The 20,896-nt window shown below is 37.0% G+C and overlaps 3 protein-coding genes across 3 annotated transcripts; 1 reads left to right on the top strand and 2 right to left on the bottom strand.

Annotated features, from left to right (window-relative positions):
* Positions 1 to 3,497: 3,497 nt before the first annotated feature.
* On the bottom strand, positions 3,498 to 6,577 carry LOC111491377 (double-stranded RNA-binding protein 2-like). Its single transcript, XM_023140289.1, has 3 exons — positions 5,965 to 6,577; positions 4,903 to 5,122; positions 3,498 to 4,524 (listed from the first exon to the last, which is right to left on the bottom strand). Exons 1-3 carry the CDS (start codon positions 6,208 to 6,210, stop codon positions 3,731 to 3,733), a joined length of 1,260 nt encoding a protein of 419 aa, XP_022996057.1. The 5' UTR covers positions 6,211 to 6,577; the 3' UTR covers positions 3,498 to 3,730.
* Positions 6,578 to 14,033: 7,456 nt separating this feature from the next.
* On the bottom strand, positions 14,034 to 14,780 carry LOC111491571. Its single transcript, XM_023140535.1, has one exon. It carries the CDS (start codon positions 14,686 to 14,688, stop codon positions 14,188 to 14,190), a length of 501 nt encoding a protein of 166 aa, XP_022996303.1. The 5' UTR covers positions 14,689 to 14,780; the 3' UTR covers positions 14,034 to 14,187.
* Positions 14,781 to 19,191: 4,411 nt separating this feature from the next.
* On the top strand, positions 19,192 to 20,631 carry LOC111491166 (aquaporin PIP2-7-like). The gene is made up of 3 exons (XM_023139941.1): positions 19,192 to 19,901; positions 19,979 to 20,119; positions 20,202 to 20,631. The coding sequence occupies exons 1-3, from the start codon at positions 19,299 to 19,301 to the stop codon at positions 20,313 to 20,315; spliced, it is 858 nt and encodes a 285-aa protein (XP_022995709.1). The 5' UTR covers positions 19,192 to 19,298; the 3' UTR covers positions 20,316 to 20,631.
* Positions 20,632 to 20,896: the final 265 nt, after the last annotated feature.

Below are 20,896 nucleotides of genomic sequence, written 5' to 3'. Positions count from 1 at the left end.
CAAATTTGATTCGTACATTTGTACTATTGTATTGAATACTTTTACATAGCACCAATGCAAAAACAGTCATCGTGCACTAGTCTAGCTAGCTATCGTTTTAAAGATGAGTTTAATTAGATATAAACGATTGCTAATGAAAAACAAAACTAGAGATCGAAGTGGTAGGTGGGTCATCGAGAATTTATTTTTCCTTCCAAGAATTGGACGTCAAATTCAAGCATCTCGATAGGTTAAGTTTAAATGAATTCATGTGGTACATTAAGACATACAATAAACCAACATTTATTTGAGTTAAAACATAGGTGTATCATTCTATAATGTTTCGAGTTACCAAAAGTACAGGCAAACATATAAACGTATCATTTGAATTATATGGGTGTAATATTTTATTAAATGTATATAAAATTTAAAGGAAAAGAATAAAAATTGGTAATAAGGGGAGGGAGTGGCAAAATGGAGAATCTTGGGGATATGAAGGACAAATGGGAAAGACAATAAAGACGAAAAGATGAGCAGTTTGAAGGCGGTTTCATAATTCCAGACCAACATTCCTTATATTTTATTTTAAATAAAAATAAATAAAGGAGAAAATGGTCCACAAACTCCAATCTTCATTATTATTTATTTATTTATATATATGGGAATAAATTAGTATGAAATGATATGAATTTAATGGGTTGCCATATATTTTATTTTTCATCCTTTGGCACGCGCAAAAAGTAACCTCACGTGCTCCCCACTCACATTTTATCTTTTTTTTTTTACCTCTCATTTACTTCTTCTAAAAATAAAAATAAAAATAAAAAGATTACAAGAATTATTAAACAAATAAATATTGACTTATTGAATTCTTGAAATAATTTAGAAAAAGTTAGGAATTATATTAAATAAGTAAAAGGAGGGATGATGAGCACAAAAAATAGAGAGAATTTTGAGTTTTTTTTTCCTTTTCTTTTTTCTTTTTTTTTTTTTGGAAAAAGAAAAGGAAAAGGCAAAGTGGGAGTGTATTTTTGAATAGGAAAACTTATAAAACTTGGAATTGCATTGCATTACAAGCAACATGGGGGGAATTGTGTTGATTCTTTATTGATCTTACGCATCGGGTCGGGATTAATCTTTTTGGTACAATCATTGTGTGCATTTCAATAATCATAACCCTCTGCCCCTCTCCTTTTGTTTTGTTAAGTCTCTCATCATGTGGGTGCAATGAAGTGTCCTTCCCGGTTGAACTCAAGATTTTAATATCATAGTTTTCAAATTATAGTATTATAATGTAGTCAACACAGTCGCATTGTAGCAACTTCGTTAAAGAGGAAAGAAAGAAAGAAAGAAAGTCAAACGGGTATACTTTAGGTGATGGGATTAACATTCTTCCACTTTGTCCTCCTCCTCTCCCTCTATAACCCTAAAAAAACCCTCTTTTTTTTTTTTTTTTTTTCTTCTTCTTCTTCAACACAAAACATATAATGTGAGAGAGATGGTGGAGGGTTCCATCTGGCATTGCTTGCTTTTGTGATAGGAAAGGAATAATATATGTGGAGTGGGCCGATGGGCCCAATTGTGGGCCCAATATGTCTGTGGGAGATCCATAAAATAACACATTCTTTAGAAAGATAGAAAATAAAAACAAATGGTTGTTGTGTGAGAGAGGGGTTGACGTGGCATTGCTTTGAGGAGTTGGTGTCCTTCAAGTGGAGATTTGGTCCCACTTCAATAACTTTGCTTCTTTCTCACACTTATCTCACTATTTTAGCCTATAAATAAATAAATAAATAAATAAATAAATAAATAAAAGCATCATATTGGGCATTTCAAGGCACTGTTGTTTTCGCCATAAAAAGTGAACTTTGAATGCCCAAATGCAACTGGAGAGTTTGAGAGTTTGTTTTGAGCCATGGGTAGTTGGGGGAATTGTTCTACCATATTAGACCACACTCTTATCTTCCTTTCCTTTTTCCATTGGGTGGAAACCTGCCACGAACATGGTCAAAAGAATAAGCGAGTATAAAACATTTCTCCCTATTAGCTAAACGTGGCTAAAGAATAAGCGAGTATAAAACATTTCTCCCTATTAGCTAAACGTGGCTAAAGAAGGAGAATATTCATTCTCTACCCTCTTCTAAGCATATCTACGCACACACCATTAAAAAAATGAGAAAAATTCCTTGTGGGGCATTGGATCGCTACTGCCCCCACCTTGTGGCCATCTCCAAGGGCATTGAATTGCAATTCAAAACTTGAGACGTTATGTGCAAGCAACTCCTATTCCCCTCCTTTTTGTCCCCTTTGATTCCCTTTCAACACAAATAATTTACACACACAAAATGGAGAAAACAACAAACACACAACAACCTGTTTGGATATTGCCTGGCCTTATTTATAAAAAAAATAAAATAAAATAAAAAAACACAATTTCTTCAAAAATAATCCAAAGGGTATTAGCAGAGCCAGCCACTAGAAACAAATCCCATCGTTAACACGTAGGTTACCAGAAAGTAAAGTGGGTGTGGTGTTTCATGTTTTCTTCCAGGCCAATTAGAATGTCTTCAACAATGTTACTAAAAAACAAAAGATGTTGTTCATGTCAATTCTTTTTCCACCGAATTTGACATGACACCTGAAATTAGAAATCTCATTTTTCTTGATTCCTGCAATGGATCTATCTATCAGTAATCACTTTATTCTTTCGCTTTTTAATACTGAGATTAAGCTGATGGGTTCAAAGCTTTAGAGATTAACAATGTCAGACTATGAACCAAGGATTTCAAGACTGCCCTGTTCATCATCATACAGTTCAACCCACTCGAACGCTCTAGTTTATGAACTTACTTCAGCTTAAACCAAACTTCCCAAAACAAGACAGATCAAAACCACAGAATTCAAGGCACCACACAATATTGAGGGAGAAAAAAGAAACGATACTACCACATCCAATCATAGAAAAGTAAAGAAGAAAACAAATAGAAGTAAACGGTCATAGGCAACTAAAATGTGGTCAATATTTAAGGCTTCTAGTGTTTACAACACTATGATTTGGAGGGTGAAATTATTGTGTTTTTTTCTCGTCAGGATGAGAAATAGACACTCCCTGTCACCCCACTAACCCCTGACTTTCAGACAACTTTCGACCACTTTCTGACTTTTTTTTTTTTAATCTCATTATAGTTTCTCGATCATTACCACAGTATACGTCTAAGAGCATGCAAATCTTTACCTTATTTCTGACAATCTAATCTTACCATCCATTCTATTTGATTTCATGATTTTGTATCTTCTAATAAGCTTTAAGAATTAAGACCTTTTGTTCTGTGTCTTCCAACCCAATATTAGAGTCAGAAAGCTGGAGAAGTGATGCAAAAACATTACAAAATTGTAAGGGAATGGTACCTGTAAGATATGGAGCTCAACCCACCAATCGTTTTCAACAGTTCCAACACTTTGCCTCAGCTTTGTGAGCCTGCAATGCCAAGGGAACTGAGATTTTATGAATAGATGACGGTAAATAGCTAAAGGGGAAGGACTTCACAATTAACATTACTGCCACTGGATAAAGCCGATTACAAGGAAATTTTGCCCTCTCGTTTACCTTGGGGCTAACTATTGGTCATATATGGCAAAGGCAAAACTGTCGATATAGTACATAAGACACTTAAACAAAACATTAATCTAACAACATTGGATGATCTGAGATTGTCACATCTTATGGTATATATCCAACGAAGTTGACAACCTATTGGATTTTGAGTTGTTTCAGATGCTGAACAGTTTTGGTTTCATCCAAACTGGTTGCATTTGTACTCTGAGCTTCCGGTACTTGAATAGAAGTTCTCGTGAGCAAGACTGGGTCAGATGCAGCTGAATGATCTGCTTTCGAGGTATTGGCAGAACCCTCTACGGCAGTGGTTGACGGATCTTGTTTATCGACAGTGAGGGAATCTCCTTTGTGAAGAGCTGAGAGCTCCTTTCTGGACAATGGTGGAGGAGCAGCAAAAACTGGAATAGCTTGTCTAACTGAGACAGGGGGGGCAATTCGAATGTGTTGGGAAGTTCGCACCTGGGAGTGTACAATGGGTGGTTGTGTGAATGGCGGTGCAGCGTAAACAGGCACAGCGGTTCTTATAGTCACAGGTGGTACAATTCCCCGACTAGGCATCCTATATTGTCGAATCGGGACATAAGGAACTGCTCCAGGTGCAGGGAACTTTTGAGGATGACACCCATAGGCTGTACGAGGATGTGATGGTAATGTAGGGCTGTTGTATTCTGTTGGTGGTAGTCTGCTTCGAGAAATTGGCTTTTTGCAAATGAAAGGTAGAATTTTGGATGTGGTAGCGGGGGGAGGTTGCGGACTAGTTGCCCTTGGACTTTGAAATGAAAGCTTCTTTGGGAATGGCATTGGGACATTTGGGTTAGTCTTGAACATCTTCTCCTTTAAACGATAGTTCAATAATGCTCGAGCTATCATAACCTGCTCTGGCTCGTCACTGCTTTCAACTTCCGATGAACTGGCCGCTTCTTTTGCCACTGGACAGAAAAAACAAACTACATTATCCACATGTTTAACGACAATTGATATATCAGTGCACATCCATGGCAACGTCTTCTTCCACAAATAATAATCGTGATTCACATAATATCCAAATCCAAGTACAATGGCTTTATTATTGTATCTTTAGAACTCAGGGACATAGATGTACAAAGGTTGTAAAATGCAATGGGTTGATTGAAAATCTTAAAGACTGCTAAGAAATATTGAATCTGGGGGGATAAGAGGTGTCACAGAAAGTGGCACATGCAACATTAGGGCTAAACCACAGTACATTCACCAAGGTTATGCTAGATACATGATCTTCTAAGATGGATTTAAATGATCGGGATGAAAAATCCAGAAACAAAACTCACGTTGTTTTAAAGACGACCAAGCTGCCAAGGCTGCATTCTTCTCTGCCTGTTTCTTGTTCTTGGCAGGTTCCCCAGTGAACGTGATTCCAGCCAATTCTATAGACCCTGTAAAAACAGGCAGATGTCCAAGTCCTGACCGGACTGTTGTATACTGTGGCAATGGAGCCCCAACTCTCTGGGCAATTTCCTGCAAGAGGTTCTTGTAAACCCCTGTCTCATCCTGCCAATTACAATATATTACTTAATCACTAAACCAAAGATACAGAGTTGAGCAAGAAGATCAACAATGAGTTCATATCTAAATGTACATTACAAAAACATGCAAAAAAAACTCTGTAGAATTGCAATCATACATAAATTGCCACAGCATTCAGCTCAATCAGCCATGTTATTGTCAAAAAACTGGGAATACAGAGGCTTTCAGGGGCGTGCAAGGGGAAGCTACTAGGACAAGTTAAAACTGAACTTAATATCACCAACCATCCCCATAGAAAATCACGTACGCAACTGGTCCCTTAATGATATTGATAACAACAAAACAATCGCAGATATCAATCAATGTTGAAGGCTTCCGTCAATAAGTCTCCTAAAATGTACTCTGTTTCTTGAATTTAAAGTCTACGGTGTCGGTTTCGTCAGGAAAAACAAGTGGATTTGGAATTTGATGAGCCATTAGAGGAAAAGAGGTGAAAAATGAAAGGTTATTCGTGAATTTTTGCATTCTGAAAGAACCAGATTAGCTTAATCGCCGACTCCATTCCGGCCGATAGAGGTCGCTAGCCGGAACGTTCAGGCAATAACCTGAAACCGTACTCAAGAATAAGATCGAAACTCCAATTTTGGCATCAGATTTTGAACTGCGATCGTAGGTTTGAAGACTGTCAAGGAAGGGAAACATAGAACTCGCACACAGTAATGCGACCTACTCTAGTTTGCAATAGCTACTAGAACAAAAGACCAAGAAGAACAACAAGAACGAAATAAGACACATCGTGAAACACAATATTCGCAACAACAACAACGGCGGAAACTAATCGGCACAATGAGTGTAAGAATACGCACCAGGATCCGAGCGGCAAGCGAGTGAGATGGACCGCGATTCGCGAGGGAATTGAGAGCAACCTCGGCCGCCGAGTGTTCAGCCAGCCGGAGAGTAGGGCAATGGTTAGGGCTTTCGAAGATCTCGCCGTTAAAGTTAACGGAAGCTTTGAACCTCGGAGCATGATCAGGCCCTTCCCTAACCGACGAATAAGAAGGAAGATTAAAGCAACTCCTCTGCGCCAATTCCTGAAGCTGATTTTTATACATTTCGCCTCCGATTTCAGCCCCCTTTAATCCCTCAATCACCTATACGAACGGTAGCCGGAGGCGGAAGAGGAAATCGGACCGCCGCAGTGGTCGCTGGAGAGTGAAATCCGACGATGCAAAGGATTTCATCGGCCAGACAGAGATTGGAGCAAAAATTGAAGCAAAAGAAAATGGGTAATTGATATTTCATCAGAATAAAAAGTTGGGGATTGGGAATTTAATGTTGCTCTGAGTCAACCTTCAGCTGCATGGGATGTGATCTCTTTCAAAGATTTTCTGTTCACTCTTCATAATTAAATTTAAACTTTGAATTTGAATACACTAATCAATGCTTGACTCAGTCTACCGTTCTTAATTATCTTGTTTATCATAATAATGACACCCTAATTACGCCATTTATCCTAATTTAGAACCTTAAAACAGACCTTGATAGAGTTAATTTCAAGTAATTACATGAGGAAGAATTTGAATTAAACCATCAACAAAGTAGTTCTTGAGGAGCTATCATTGGTAGGTTGGATCACTGAAGTTACCCTCTCAAACAAAATCACATGACATCTATCATGATCACGTGTCACTTAGTAGACCACGAAAAACATGATCATTCGTAGAGACTACTTATGAATATAACATTTATTTATACCGTTGACAGCTATTACAAAAAAAAACAAACAAAACCCATATAATGATCGTCACTTCCGAGCTAACTTAGATGAATTATGTTTGAAAACAAGGTGCCACTCCTACCCATTTATCGTCATCGATAAATATTTCAAATCACATTATTTAAACAACATATAATTAAAATGTTCGTTCACATTGGATACCTTGTCATTTCACATGTGATTGCCACAAATGAATGAAATGAAAAGAACGATGACAAATATAATAATTTGTGGACTAAGATATATATGAAGTGAGACATATCACATCTTATACGACTTTTAAATCATAGCTTAATCGATTAATAAAACTTTATATTAGGTCAAACTTGGCCTAAATTTATTGAATAATTTAGTTTTTTTTTTTTTTTAAATATTAGGAAGGGAAATTGAGTGGGAGACAGCAAAAAAAAGAAGAGGCCTGAAAAAAATAAAAGGTGATGGAAATCGTATAATTATTGGAGGGCCCTTATAAATTATTATATATCCCAATAATTAATAAAAGTTGATGAATTAAAAAATTAAATAAATATATTATAAGTGTATTGGGCCTGTTGTTGCGTAAGGGAAATAATTGTAGCCCAAAAATAGCTGTTTGGGCCAGTGCGTGATGGGCTTTACCTTTAAAAATATTGGGCTCACCGGCCCACTCAGTATTCGATGGATTTTTCTCGCAATAAAAATAAATTATTGGAAGAAAAAATAATTGAAAAATTGTGACAGATAATTGAAATAGATGTATTATTTTGTCTGTTGGTGCATTAATAAAATCCAAAATCACCATTTTGTTTATTGCAGTCCCTATTAATGCCCTTTAGGTTGGCCAAAGGGCCATTTCTTTATACACTTTCTGTCTCAATAAGATAAAACTTACCCGAACATTTATCCTTTAATTATTGTTCTGAACGTCGTACCTTTTTTTCTTCTTCTAGGTTAACCACCGTGTAGTGTCAAGCTACTCTCGCTTGATTGACAAGAACAAAGTTCGACGCGAACTAATGAAATTTGTACATACAAGGGGTATAGATATTCTTGAATCACTTGCATTTAGAGGCCATTTGCCATTACGAGAAAAAAAAAACAAGAATAAAAGGGGTTTTATGGTACAAGTCAATTTCAGTTAAAAAGTTTAAAACATGGCCACGTGTAGCAATAATGTTTCAGCTGCACCATATCTTCGTGAACTCGATGGTGACGCCATTCGACACTGAGTGCGTTAAGAACCATGAAAACGACGCCCCATATTGAATAAAACGCAAGGTTGTCGATAGTGTCGTGGATGACAAAGTTTACAAGACAATTGTTGCTCTCAATTTGTGGCCCCCACCAATATAACCATAAGAATAAATCGTACGCTCCATACTTAACCATCTGTTGCTTTCAGGCAAAGGTGAAAGATTGATTATAGCATTTATTTTAAAAAAGTATGTATTTTAACCGTCTCAACGGTTGATTATATTTATTAAATTTCTAAAATTTTAAATTTTAAAATAATATTAAGTAGTCTAATGGGTTATTGAACCATGGAACATTATTTTTTAAGAAATAAAAAAATTATTATTGAAAAAATTAAGATAATATTCAAATTATTACACTAGGTTCTCCCTAATTTTTAATTTAATTTAAAACGATGTATTAATAAACCATAGGCCACCCAATTATGTTTAATTACATAAGATAATTAAGTTTAGGGGCATGATGTTACTAATGAAAATAATAATAATAATAATAATAATATCACATCAAGTTTACATTATTGGTCACTTGTTGCCAAACTGATAATTGGGGGTGCCTTTCAAGGTGTATAATTTCGTCTATATATATCCATTAATTTGTCTATTATTTTAAAAGTGTTCAACATGGTTGACCTTTCCTAATCCATTTAAAATTAGGTTAAATTAATAAAAATATAATGGATGTTTACGCCCTATCTTAAAAATATTCTTAAACATTAAAAAATCTAAAAAATATTCTTAAAATTTAAAAGAAAAATAAAAAATATACTTTATTTTAACACTTTATTTTAAATAAATTTAAACTTTCAACACGGGTTTAAAATATACTCTTTTAACTTTTAAAATATTAAATTAAACTAAATTTTTAAATATACATAATTTCATTATTAAAAACCTAACAAATTAATAATTTTTTAAAAAGAATACCTACCCACCCACCCAATAAACCAATAACCTATCATGAAATAAACTATATATATATATATAATAAGAAAATCAATCATTTACAAATGGTCCCACATATAACTTATCCACCCGGCCTACTTCATCTACTGCACCATTGAAGATGGTTGGAAGGGAATCCTGACTAATTTAGAGAATGATCTTGTATTTGTAAGTAAGGAATAAATTTTGATTGGTATAAGATATTTTATGAAGCATAAACTAAAGTCATGAGAGTTTATGTTCAAAATGGATATTATTATACTATCGTGGAGATCCGTAATTCCTAATCTACACCACTTTCAAGCTATGGCGGGAGATCAGAAAGTTATAGGGAGTTGTGTTAAGGATAGTTGACCGTTCATTAAGGCAAATATCTAGATATTTGCCTTACATTACGGGTTACCATATTTTCTCTTTTACTAAATGCAAATATATTGTATTCATTTATTATTCTTTCCTTTTATCGCTATTTCCTTATTATTTGTAATTTACCTTATTTCTGTATTCTGTAAATGATTATAAATAAGAGAACTCTCACCACCATTTGGGTGTGGTGGATTAATCAAACATTCACATGGTATCAGAGCCCTTTTGGTTTAACAACCCTGATCCTTTCTTCTCTATGGCTTCCGAATCTTGTTATCATCTTCTTCCTTTCAATACTCTAATCCATATGATCACCATCAAACTTTCTTCCTCCAATTATCTTCTTTGGAAAAGCCAACTTCTCCCTCTTCTTGAGAGTCAAGACATGCTGGGCTATGTCGATGGAACTATGGTTCCACCACCTCGCTTTGAACCAGAAACCTCCTCAACATTCAACCCCAAATATTTGGCATGGAGAGCAGCCGATCAACGACTTCTCTGTCTCCTGCTCTCCTCTCTCACTGAGGAAGCCATGGCTGTTGTCGTTGGTCTCTCTACTGCACGTGATGTTTGGCTTGCGTTGGAAACTACGTACAGCCATCAGTCAAAAGCTCGTGAACTGAGACTCAAGGATGACTTGCAGTTGATGAAACGTGGCACAAAACCTGTTGCTGAGTATGCCCGTGCCTTCAAAAAAATTTGTGACCAACTTCATGCCATTGGCAGACCCGTCGAGGACATTGATAAAGTGCATTGGTTCCTTCGTGGACTCGGCACCGAATTTTCAGCTTTTTCTACTGCTCAGATGGCTCTCACCCCTATCCCCTGTTTTGCAGATCTAGTCTCTAAAACTGAAAGTTTTGAGTTGTTCCAGCGCTCCCTTGAGTCCTCTGACTCCACTCCTACAGCATTCATAGCCACTAATCGTGGCCGCACCCATGAAAGTCACCCTGCTTCCTTTACCAACCAGCGAGGTCGTTCTTATTCTCACAAAAACAACTCTTCTAATCGAGGACGAACCCACTCAAGTCAGGGTCGTCGACCACCTCATTGCCAAATATGCCGCAAAGAGGGCCATTATGCTGACCGCTGCAACCAACGGTATGTTCGACCTGATTCTTCTCATGCTCACCTTGCTGAAGCCTTTAACACGTCATGTTCTATTGCTGGACCCGATGCTGCTGATTGGTTTTTGGACACTGGAGCTTCGGCCCATATGACTGCCGACCCATCAATTCTGGATCAGTCTAAAAATTACACGGGTAAGGACTCTGTGATTGTAGGAAACGGTGCATCCCTACCCATTACCCACATCGGTACTCTTTCTCCTGTTCCAAATATTCACTTATTAGATGTCTTGGTTGTCCCTCACCTCACTAAAAATCTTCTTTCCATAAGTAAATTAACGTCTGATTTTCCTCTCTCCGTTACATTTACTAATAATCTTATTACTATCCAGAATCATCAAACAGGAAGGGTGGTGGCAACCGGTAAAAGAGATGGAGGGCTATATGTGCTGGAGCGCGGCAACTCTGCTTTTATTTCAGCCCTTAAAAACAAATCTTTACGTGCTTCATATGATTTATGGCATGCTCGTCTGGGTCATGTGAATCATTCTGTTATTTCTTTTTTAAATAAAAAAGGTCATCTTTCTCTTACGTCTTTATTGCCTTCTCCATCATTATGTAATAGTTGTCAGCTTGCGAAAAGCCATCGATTGCCTTATTCCCGCAATGAACGTAGGTCGTCTCATGTGTTAGATCTTATTCATTGTGATCTTTGGGGTCCTTCTCCCGTCAAATCAAATTCGGGTTTTCTTTATTATGCTATTTTTATTGATGATTATTCTCGATTCACTTGGTTTTACCCTTTAAAATTTAAATCTGATTTTTTTGATATTTTTCTTCAATTTCAAAAATTTGTGGAAAATCAATATTCTTCTCGTATCAAGGTATTTCAAAGCGATGGTGGTACCGAATTTACTAGTACTTGTTTCAAAACTCATTTACGTAATTCTGGCATCCACCATCAACTCTCTTGTCCATATACACCTGCTCAAAATGGTCGTGTTGAGAGAAAACATCGTCATGTGACTGAGACTGGCTTGGCCCTTCTCTTTCACTCTCATCTTTCTCCTCGTTTTTGGGTTGACGCCTTCAGCACTGCAGCTTATATTATCAACCGGTTGCCTACTCCACTTCTTGGAGGTAAGTCACCCTTTGAACTCCTTTATGGCTACACTCCACATTATGACAATTTTCATCCCTTTGGTTGTCGTGTTTATCCTTATTTGCGTGATTATATGCCTAACAAGCTTTCTCCCCGCAGCATTCCTTGTATTTTTTTGGGTTATAGTTCTGTTCATAAAGGGTTCCGCTGTCTTGATCCCGCCACCACTAAGCTATATATCACCTGCCATGCTCAATTTGATGAAACTCACTTTCCTGCTATCCCTAGCTCCCAAGCCCAACCTCTTTCCACTATTCCTATTTCAAATTTCTTGGAACCACATCTTCATCATATTGATTCATCCCCCCCTACCACTTCATCACCGCACATTCCTCAATCCAGTTCATCCCCGTGTGATATTTGTTCTGACCTTGTAGATGAGTCTGTGCAGGTTGATACTTCTCTTGCAGGTTCCACTTTGTCACCCTCGACTTCTAATTCAACCTCTATTGAACCTCCTGTTGATTTCTCTTCTTTGGGCACTCATCCTATGATCACACGCGCCAAAGCTGGTATATTCAAGACTCGTCATCCAGCAAATCTTGGTATGTTGGGCTCATCTGGACTTCTCTCTGCTCTTCTTGCATCCACTGAGCCAAAAGGATTCAAATCTGCGGCTAAGAATCCTGCTTGGGTGGCTGCCATGGATGAAGAAATTCGAGCGTTACAACAAAATGATACTTGGACTTTGGTTCCTCGCCCTACCAACACCAACATTGTGGGCTCTAAATGGGTGTTTCGTATTAAATATTTGCCCGATGGATCCGTCGAGCGTTTCAAGGCTCGTCTCGTTGCCAAAGGTTATACTCAGGTTCCTGGTCTTGACTACACTGACACTTTCAGTCCAGTTGTCAAAGCTACCACTGTCCGTGTTGTGCTTTCTATTGCAGTCACAAATAAATGGCCTCTTCGACAACTTGATGTCAAGAATGCTTTTCTCAATGGAACGCTTATTGAACGTGTTCATATGGAACAACCTCCTGGGTATGTTGATCCTCGATTTCCAAAGCATGTTTGTCTATTAAAGAAAGCTCTCTATGGCTTAAAGCAAGCTCCTCGTGCTTGGTTTCAGCGTTTTAGCTCATTTCTTCTCACACTTGGGTTTTCTTGTAGTCGCGCTGACACGTCCCTTTTTGTCTTTCATCAGCAATCTAACCTTATCTATTTGCTTCTTTATGTTGATGACATTATTGTTACCGGCAACAACTCATCTCTTATTAACAGCTTTACTCGCAAGCTTCATTCTGAGTTTGCTACCAAAGATTTGGGTTCTCTCAGTTACTTTCTTGGTCTTGAAGCTTCACCCACTCCTGATGGTCTCTTTATCAGTCAGTTAAAATATGCTCGAGATATTCTTACTCGTGCTCAGTTGCTCGATAGCAAACCAGTTCACACTCCCATGGTTGTTTCTCAACACCTGACTGCTGATGGTTCTCCTTTCTCTGATCCTACTCTCTACAGATCTCTTGTTGGCGCCCTTCAGTACTTGACTATCACGCGTCCAGATATTGCCTATGCTGTCAATTCTGTCAGTCAATTCTTGCATGCCCCTACTGCAGATCACTTTCTTGCTGTCAAACGTATTCTTCGCTATGTCAAAGGAACACTCCACTTTGGTCTTATCTTTCGTCCATCCACTGTTCCTAGTACGCTAGTCGCTTATTCGGATGCTGACTGGGCTGGTTGTCCCGATACTCGTCGTTCTACATCCGGCTATTCTATTTATCTTGGTAACAATCTCATTTCTTGGAGTGCCAAAAAGCAACCTACTGTATCACGCTCCAGCTGTGAATCTGAGTATCGTGCTCTTGCCACAACTGCTGCTGAACTTCTTTGGGTTACGCATCTTTTGCATGACCTCAAGGTCCCTATTTCACAGCAGCCCTTACTCTTATGTGACAACAAAAGTGCTATTTTTTTGAGCTCTAATCCTGTTTCTCACAAGCGGGCCAAGCATGTTGAACTAGATTATCATTTCCTTCGAGAACTTGTTATCGCTGGCAAACTTCGTACACAATATGTACCCTCTCATCTCCAAGTTGCTGACATCTTCACAAAGAGTATTTCTCGACCTCTCTTTGAATTTTTCAGATCCAAGCTTCATGTTCGTTCAAATCCGACGCTCAGCTTGCGGGGGGGTGTTAAGGATAGTTGACCGTTCATTAAGGCAAATATCTAGATATTTGCCTTACATTACGGGTTACCATATTTTCTCTTTTACTAAATGCAAATATATTGTATTCATTTATTATTCTTTCCTTTTATCGCTATTTCCTTATTATTTGTAATTTACCTTATTTCTGTATTCTGTAAATGATTATAAATAAGAGAACTCTCACCACCATTTGGGTGTGGTGGATTAATCAAACATTCACAAGTTGTCTCAGATGTAAGAACCAGCAGCAAAATCAATAACAATAATAAGAAGAAGAAATAATTATATTTTACAGCCATTAGTGGAGCTTCTATTTTCCAGAAACTTACCAGTAACGCCCATACAACAATTATTTACACTACAAGTCCTTTATAATAATCATATTTCAATCCTCGAACCCAATTTTTTCCCATATTGCATTTCTCACCCTACTCAGATCTCTCCCTTTCAACGTCCTTCCAATTCCTTCGTGCACCGAAAACGACGCCGTCCTCGTCCTCGCCATTTGCCTCGCCAAAAACTCGTGAGGCGGCACTCTCATTTCCTCCCAATCGTCCTCGTCTTCCTCCATATCCTCGTCGTATTCAACACTCCGCTTCTCTCTGTACTCCTCCTTTAGAATCTTCGACCAGTCCGGGATATTCACCGGCAGCGACGAAGCACCACCGCGTAACTCCACTGGATTCGACGACGGTTTTTTCGAGATTCGCTTCGCCGGGATCGGAGATCGCCGGATCTCCGGCGATATCAAACTACCGGAGTTGTAGATGTCCGATTCGTTGAGTTCGAACGGTAAGTCGGAAGTGAAGGAGTGGTGGTGGCCGGAGATATCGCCGGAAAGGAAACGGTAGTTGGAGCGGCCGTAACAGCTTTTTCCGGACGCCATGAGATGAGAAAGGAAATTTGTGAATTAGTTTGGAATCTGAAACTAACTTTTTCTCTAATCGGAGCGGAAAATCGTTGGAGTTTGGATTGATTTGGTTGAGTTCTTTTTATAAAGCTTGTTGGGGTTTCTTTCCATCCTACTTTTTTACTGATAATGGATAAGGTTTTATTCTTTTCACTGTGCAGTTTTTATAAACCCGAAATTTACCAAAAACACCCTGCAATTTTAAGAAATGACACGTCGGATAATTCCACTTTCCACTAAAATGCAGGTTTTGATTGGAAGGAGGAATGATCGTCTGCATCGCGCCTCATAATAATCGGAATGAACCGACATGTCAGTGAATGGGGTCGATGAGTGCCACGTCTGGGAAGAGGAAGAAGCTTGGCCGTTGGGTCACGCAACTGGGGAGGGGTATTTTGGGAAGAGGAAAATGGCTGCTGTCAGTTTTTGTCGCGACGTGAGTAGGGTAATTAATTGAAGCCTTGGGGTTTGGATAAAAAAAAGAAAAAAGGACGCGTGGCGAGATTCTGTTGCAGGCAATGGAACAAGTATGATTGCACGTGAAGTAGGCCCCACGCTTGCCAGCTGGTCTTGTGTTGCTCTCCTGTCCTCTCACAAGCGACACCTCAAAATCTCCTTCCATTTTCTCGCGATATATTCTTAATCTTCTTAATATTTAAGTTTTTTTGTTCGTAGAAAAATGGTAAAAAAAACAAGCAAATTTTAGAAAAATACAAAAATAGTTATCATTGATATTTTGGCTCAAATATTATGATAACTTATGACAAATATCATAAAAAGTAAATAAATATCTATTAAATATCTATTCTTACTACGTAAGAATTTAACATTTATAGTTTATAAACACGTAAATCATATACTATATATCTTATTAAATCTTATTTAAAATGTATGAATAAACGGTTATAAATTAAAGTTTATTTAACTTAAATTCTGTTTAAAATTTAATAATAAAAAAAAAGCTAATTATTTATAAAATGGGTCGAAGAAATCCTATTATAAACATAATTGGTGTGATTACGTAAAAATTGAAAATATAAGAAAGAAATGTCATTATTACAATTTTACCCTTATCGATGTGTTGACATGTGTCGACATGTATATAAGTAGTAAAATATAGCGGAAGATATTAATAAAAAAAGTATCTAAATTGATAGAAGAAATGGAGAAAGAAAGGTAAGAAAAAGGGGAATGAGTGTTTGTTTGGCTATTGAGGAGGTAGGAGGGGCAAAGTGGGGTTTGGAAAATGAAAGCTGACGGTGAGTTTTGATGGCAACTGATTGGAATTGGAGGAGTGGGCCTAACCCTAAAACTAACCTCCCTTCCCTTTCGTCATTTCCCTTTCAAACGCTCACTCTTTATTTTTTATTGGGCTTGGGCCTGTGTCGAGCTCTACATAATGGGCTCTCACTTTTACGGGCTTCCTTCCTCAAGGCCTTATTGAAATTGATAAGCCCAATAGCTAGGGCCTCGAATCACTGATCTCTCCATGGGCTTTGTTTTGCAATGCTAATAAGAAAGGAAAGCACATTCTCGCCAACTATGCTCCTTGCGACGTCTCTCCATAATGGTATGATATTGTCCACTTTAAGCAATACCTCTCATTTCTTTGCTTTGGACTTTCCAAAAAGCCGTCATACCCACGGAGATGTATTCCTTACTTATAAATCAATGATCATTCCCTAAATTAGCAACGTGGGACTCCCTTAGTATCGAAAAAGCACAAAGAGGACAATATCTACTAGCGGTAGGTTTGGGGTGTTACAAATGATAATCAGAGCCAGACACTGGACCATGTGTCAGCGAGAAGTTTGTTCCCTGAAGGGAGATAGGCACGAGATGGTGTGCCAGTAAGCACGCTGAGCCCCGATGGGGGTGGATTGTGATTAGGGTGTGAAAACTTTTCCCTAATAGACACGTCTTAAAGTCTTGAGAAAAAACCCAAAAGGGAAAGCTCACAGAAGACGATATCTACTAGTGATCCACGTCCTGATTCCCTTTCGAAGCTTGCACTATTGTACTATCAAACGAGATTTCTCATCTCTTAAGACTGACTAATTTATATGCAAATGTCATTCACATGAACATTTTTCCTCTTCGACATTCAAAGTTTTCATATGCATATTTGTTATTATCACCAAGATCAACAGCCTCATTATCCATTTGTGAGATTCTCCTGTCGTGCAGGTTAAATAGATTATCTACTAAATAAGTTTTTATCGAACCATTATTCTCGTATTCATGCTCATTTTTTAATTTTTTTTTTCATAAAAAAAAAAAAAAAAAAAATTGAACTATGATGACATTTTTATATTATCACTTTGAGCAAATACAATGATATTCTTGGAAATTATAATTAGAGAAAATATTTAAAACAAGTGTTGGAAAATTAGTCAACCGACCATGTCTGTCACTTCCAACCTCGTCCATTTTTACCCCCATAATAATGTTTGTCCTCAAAACGGATTTTGTAACTGCCACGTGTCACTCTGCCATCCACAACTTTATTCCCTTGAATGAAGCCAAAGCCACAGACATATATATATATATATATATATAAAAACTGTCGAAAATATTGATTTAAATTGTGGATAAGAATGATTTAATATGTGGAATTTCTGGAGTGGGCGGCAGACATGGTCCATTTTCCGAATTAAACAATTTCAATGTCAATTTATTTAAATCCATAGTCGGTTTGTATGATTTAATTTCCCCATATTTCAATTTTTTTTTAAAAGTTTTATCTTTTTAAAAGAATTTTCTATGAGTTGGTTGGAAAGTTTGCTTCAAAATTAGAAAAATAATGCGTTTATATGATTAGTACGAACACAAATTTTTTCAAAATTAAAAAATTAAATTGACTTTTTAAAATATTATACTTCCATTCTAATTTGGTTGTCGAATGTTACAAGTTAGACTTATTTAATCCATTTACAACTTTTAAATCATATTTTAAATATATTTATATATTTAAATTGTATTTAATAAAAACATAAAACTATAAATAAAAACCTATTTAATAACATTTTTTTTTTAAATTAGGTCTAATATGTTTTATTATTTTCTTATATATTTATATTTTTTAAAATCAATTCATTCGACTTAAAAAACGAGTCTGTACATTTTTAAAACTAAAATAAATAAATAAGATATTGTTTTATATGTTGCAGTTTTAAATTTGCTCTCTACGTTATAATATATAATATATAAAATATATAATATATTATGTAGATAGTGAAGAGCAGTGGCCTATTATTTTTATTTAAAACAACCAAGACCTCTAGTTTTTTTTTTTGTTTAAAATATAATATCATATATTATGATTTCACATCAAAACGTGGATATTTAATTTACAAAAATATTGCCTAGATTTTCATTTATTTATAATATTTGCATTATCGTTAACATGGAAAAAAATATTAAATAAAAGATTAGGAAATTTCAAATAGGGTAAAGTAATGGTTAGTATAAATGATTGGCGATTAAAAAAATAAGAATTAAGTAAATAAATAATATGGAAATTCGGTGGAAATCCAGGTAAGCTTCTCTGGCTGGGCTGATCATCGCCCAACAATAATTTACCACATATATTATTTATATATTTCTTTTAAAAACACACAAGTGTATATTTTTAAGAAAAAACAAAACACATTGAAATTTAGAGGGTACTGAGCACATGAAGTGTATTTGATTAGAAAACTTACCAACCAAGGTAAACAATAAATGTAATTCTGTTGAAAAATTTGTCCGTTTCGACTAAATATAAGGTAACATAAAGTAACGTAAGTAAATAAATAAAATTACATATGCACTTAAATTGACGTATGATATGTACATTTAATTTGTAATATATGATTAGTTATTATAAGTTAAATTATAAATTGAATTAATTAATTTTATTTTGCAAACTTTTGAAGCACTAAAATAGTTATGTTTAAAAAAAGCACAAGCACGAAAAAAGGCGTTTAAAATAAAACAACTAAAGTATTAAAAAGAATATTTAAACTTAATAATTTATATATAATTGAAGAAAAAGAACCAAAATAACGTATTTAAAAAGCCGAGAGGTTTTGTTTGTACTTGAAGGGGATGGGGTGTGAATTTACCAATTTACCCCCAAGTGATTAAGATCTGCGTAAAACAATAATATGATCCGTTGGATTGTTTTGTAAGATAGCCAAATTAGCCGTTAAATTGTGAGAGACTTCATTGAATGGTAAAATAAATAAATAAATAAGAAAACAAAAAAGAACCATTTCCTTATCTTCCTCGAATAAAGACAAAACAATATGTCAATCAGGAGGCGGTAGAAGCGGGAGTGGGCCCCACTTGCAAGCGAAATCAAGCTCATTGGACGGTCCACCTCTAATTTCATTTATCATTAACTAAACACAATCTCAAATGCATTAAATTTTAATTAACACTCAAATAATCTCTGTTTATCTCTCTCTAATCATACTCCTTCTCTCTCCTTCGAGTATTTTCTTCCCCGCTCCATAAATACCCTCCACCCCCCTTCCCCCTTCTCTTCACTGACATTCCCTCCGCCGCATCCTCCGCCGCTTTAACAAGCAGAAACCCAAATTATGGGCAAGGACGTTGAGGCAGCCGAGCAAGGCCAATTCCAAGCCAAGGACTACCAAGACCCACCTCCGGCTCCTTTCATCGACCCAGACGAGCTCACCAAATGGTCACTTTACAGAGCCGCCATCGCCGAGTTCATCGCCACTCTCCTCTTCCTCTACGTCACCGTTTTGACCGTCATCGGTTACTCCCACCAGAGTGACCCTAATTTCTCCAAAGACCCATGTAACGGCGTCGGAATCCTCGGCATCGCCTGGGCCTTCGGCGGCATGATCTTCATCCTCGTCTACTGCACCGCCGGTATCTCCGGTGGCCACATAAACCCAGCAGTGACCTTTGGGCTGTTCTTAGCAAGGAAGGTGTCGTTGGTTAGGGCGGTGTTGTACATGGTAGCTCAGTGTGCGGGTGCTATCTGTGGCTGTGGGTTGGTTAAGGCTTTCCAGTCGGCGTACTACGTGAGGTATAATGGCGGCGCCAACATGCTCAGTGATGGGTACAACAAAGGCACTGGCTTGGGAGCTGAAATCATCGGTACCTTTGTTCTTGTCTACACCGTCTTCTCCGCCACCGATCCCAAAAGAAACGCCAGAGATTCCCATGTTCCGGTAAGTCCCCGACCCAAATCGTTAAATTACTCTGTTTTCTCTGCATCAATTAACCAACTCTGTTTCTTTGAACAAAGGTTTTGGCGCCACTCCCAATTGGATTTGCAGTGTTCATGGTTCACTTAGCCACAATCCCCATCACCGGAACTGGAATTAACCCTGCAAGAAGCTTCGGAGCTGCTGTCATCTTCAACCATGAAAAAGCCTGGGATGATCAAGTAATTAACTAAATTACGTTCCTTTTCGCTTGTTTTGGAGTATTAACTAATGGGTTTTTGTTTGAATTGTTGTTTTGAGCAGTGGATTTTCTGGGTTGGTCCATTCATTGGAGCTGCAATTGCTGCAATTTACCACCAGTATGTACTCAGAGCTGGCGCCATTAAAGCTCTTGGATCCTTCAGGAGCAACGCTTAAGAAAGCTTTTTTTCCTTCAAAAAAAACATCAAATTGGTTCATGATTGTGTCTTGGTTTTGTTATGTCCTGTTCTTTTTTATGAATAGAGTTGGTTTTAATGGTGGAATTGGAACACTCCATTGTTGCTTGCTCTGTTTCTTCTCAAGTCTCCTCCGCCGCCGCCGTGAAATTGAGATGAACAAAAACATCAATCATTGGCCCTGGAAATTGTACATATTTTTCATGTCTGTTGTCGCCGTAATTTTCTCGTGTTTCATCCTTATCCCTTTCCCCTTCCTTGTTTTATTAATAAAAGAATCTCCTTTATGTTCTTAATTTCCCTATTTAATGGTAAAATTATTGTTAATTATGAGGTGAGCTGAGGGATTAGTACAGCACATTGATTAGAATGTCTGGGAATTTGTGGTGGAGATACTACCTTGAAACTCTCAAAAGGGTTCATATTCTCTCACTGGAAACCTTATCCAACAGAGTGGCAAGAAAATATACAGGAAAAAAAAAAAAAAAAAAACACCCAAAAATAAAATATAACAAAAAAAAGTTAGGTCACTAATTATATATAAATATCATATCTTATCTT

The sequence above is a fragment of the Cucurbita maxima genome, unplaced genomic scaffold (genome assembly GCF_002738345.1).
Source record: "Cucurbita maxima cultivar Rimu unplaced genomic scaffold, Cmax_1.0 Cma_Scf00016, whole genome shotgun sequence".
NCBI classification, from domain to species: Eukaryota; Viridiplantae; Streptophyta; class Magnoliopsida; order Cucurbitales; family Cucurbitaceae; genus Cucurbita; species Cucurbita maxima.
This window is presented reverse-complemented; position numbering and strand designations above follow the sequence as displayed.

Coding starts and splice junctions, on each gene's coding strand:
- LOC111491166 (XM_023139941.1), top strand. CDS start 19,299: ATGGGCAAGGACGTTGAGGCAGCCGAGCAAGGCCAATTCCAAGCCAAG. Junction 19,902..19,978: donor CCAGAGATTCCCATGTTCCG/GTAAGTCCCCGA, acceptor CTTTGAACAAAG/GTTTTGGCGCCACTCCCAAT. Junction 20,120..20,201: donor AAAAAGCCTGGGATGATCAA/GTAATTAACTAA, acceptor TGTTTTGAGCAG/TGGATTTTCTGGGTTGGTCC.
- LOC111491571 (XM_023140535.1), bottom strand. CDS start 14,688: ATGGCGTCCGGAAAAAGCTGTTACGGCCGCTCCAACTACCGTTTCCTT.
- LOC111491377 (XM_023140289.1), bottom strand. CDS start 6,210: ATGTATAAAAATCAGCTTCAGGAATTGGCGCAGAGGAGTTGCTTTAAT. Junction 5,123..5,964: donor CGCTTGCCGCTCGGATCCTG/GTGCGTATTCTT, acceptor TGTAATTGGCAG/GATGAGACAGGGGTTTACAA. Junction 4,525..4,902: donor TTGGTCGTCTTTAAAACAAC/GTGAGTTTTGTT, acceptor TTTTCTGTCCAG/TGGCAAAAGAAGCGGCCAGT.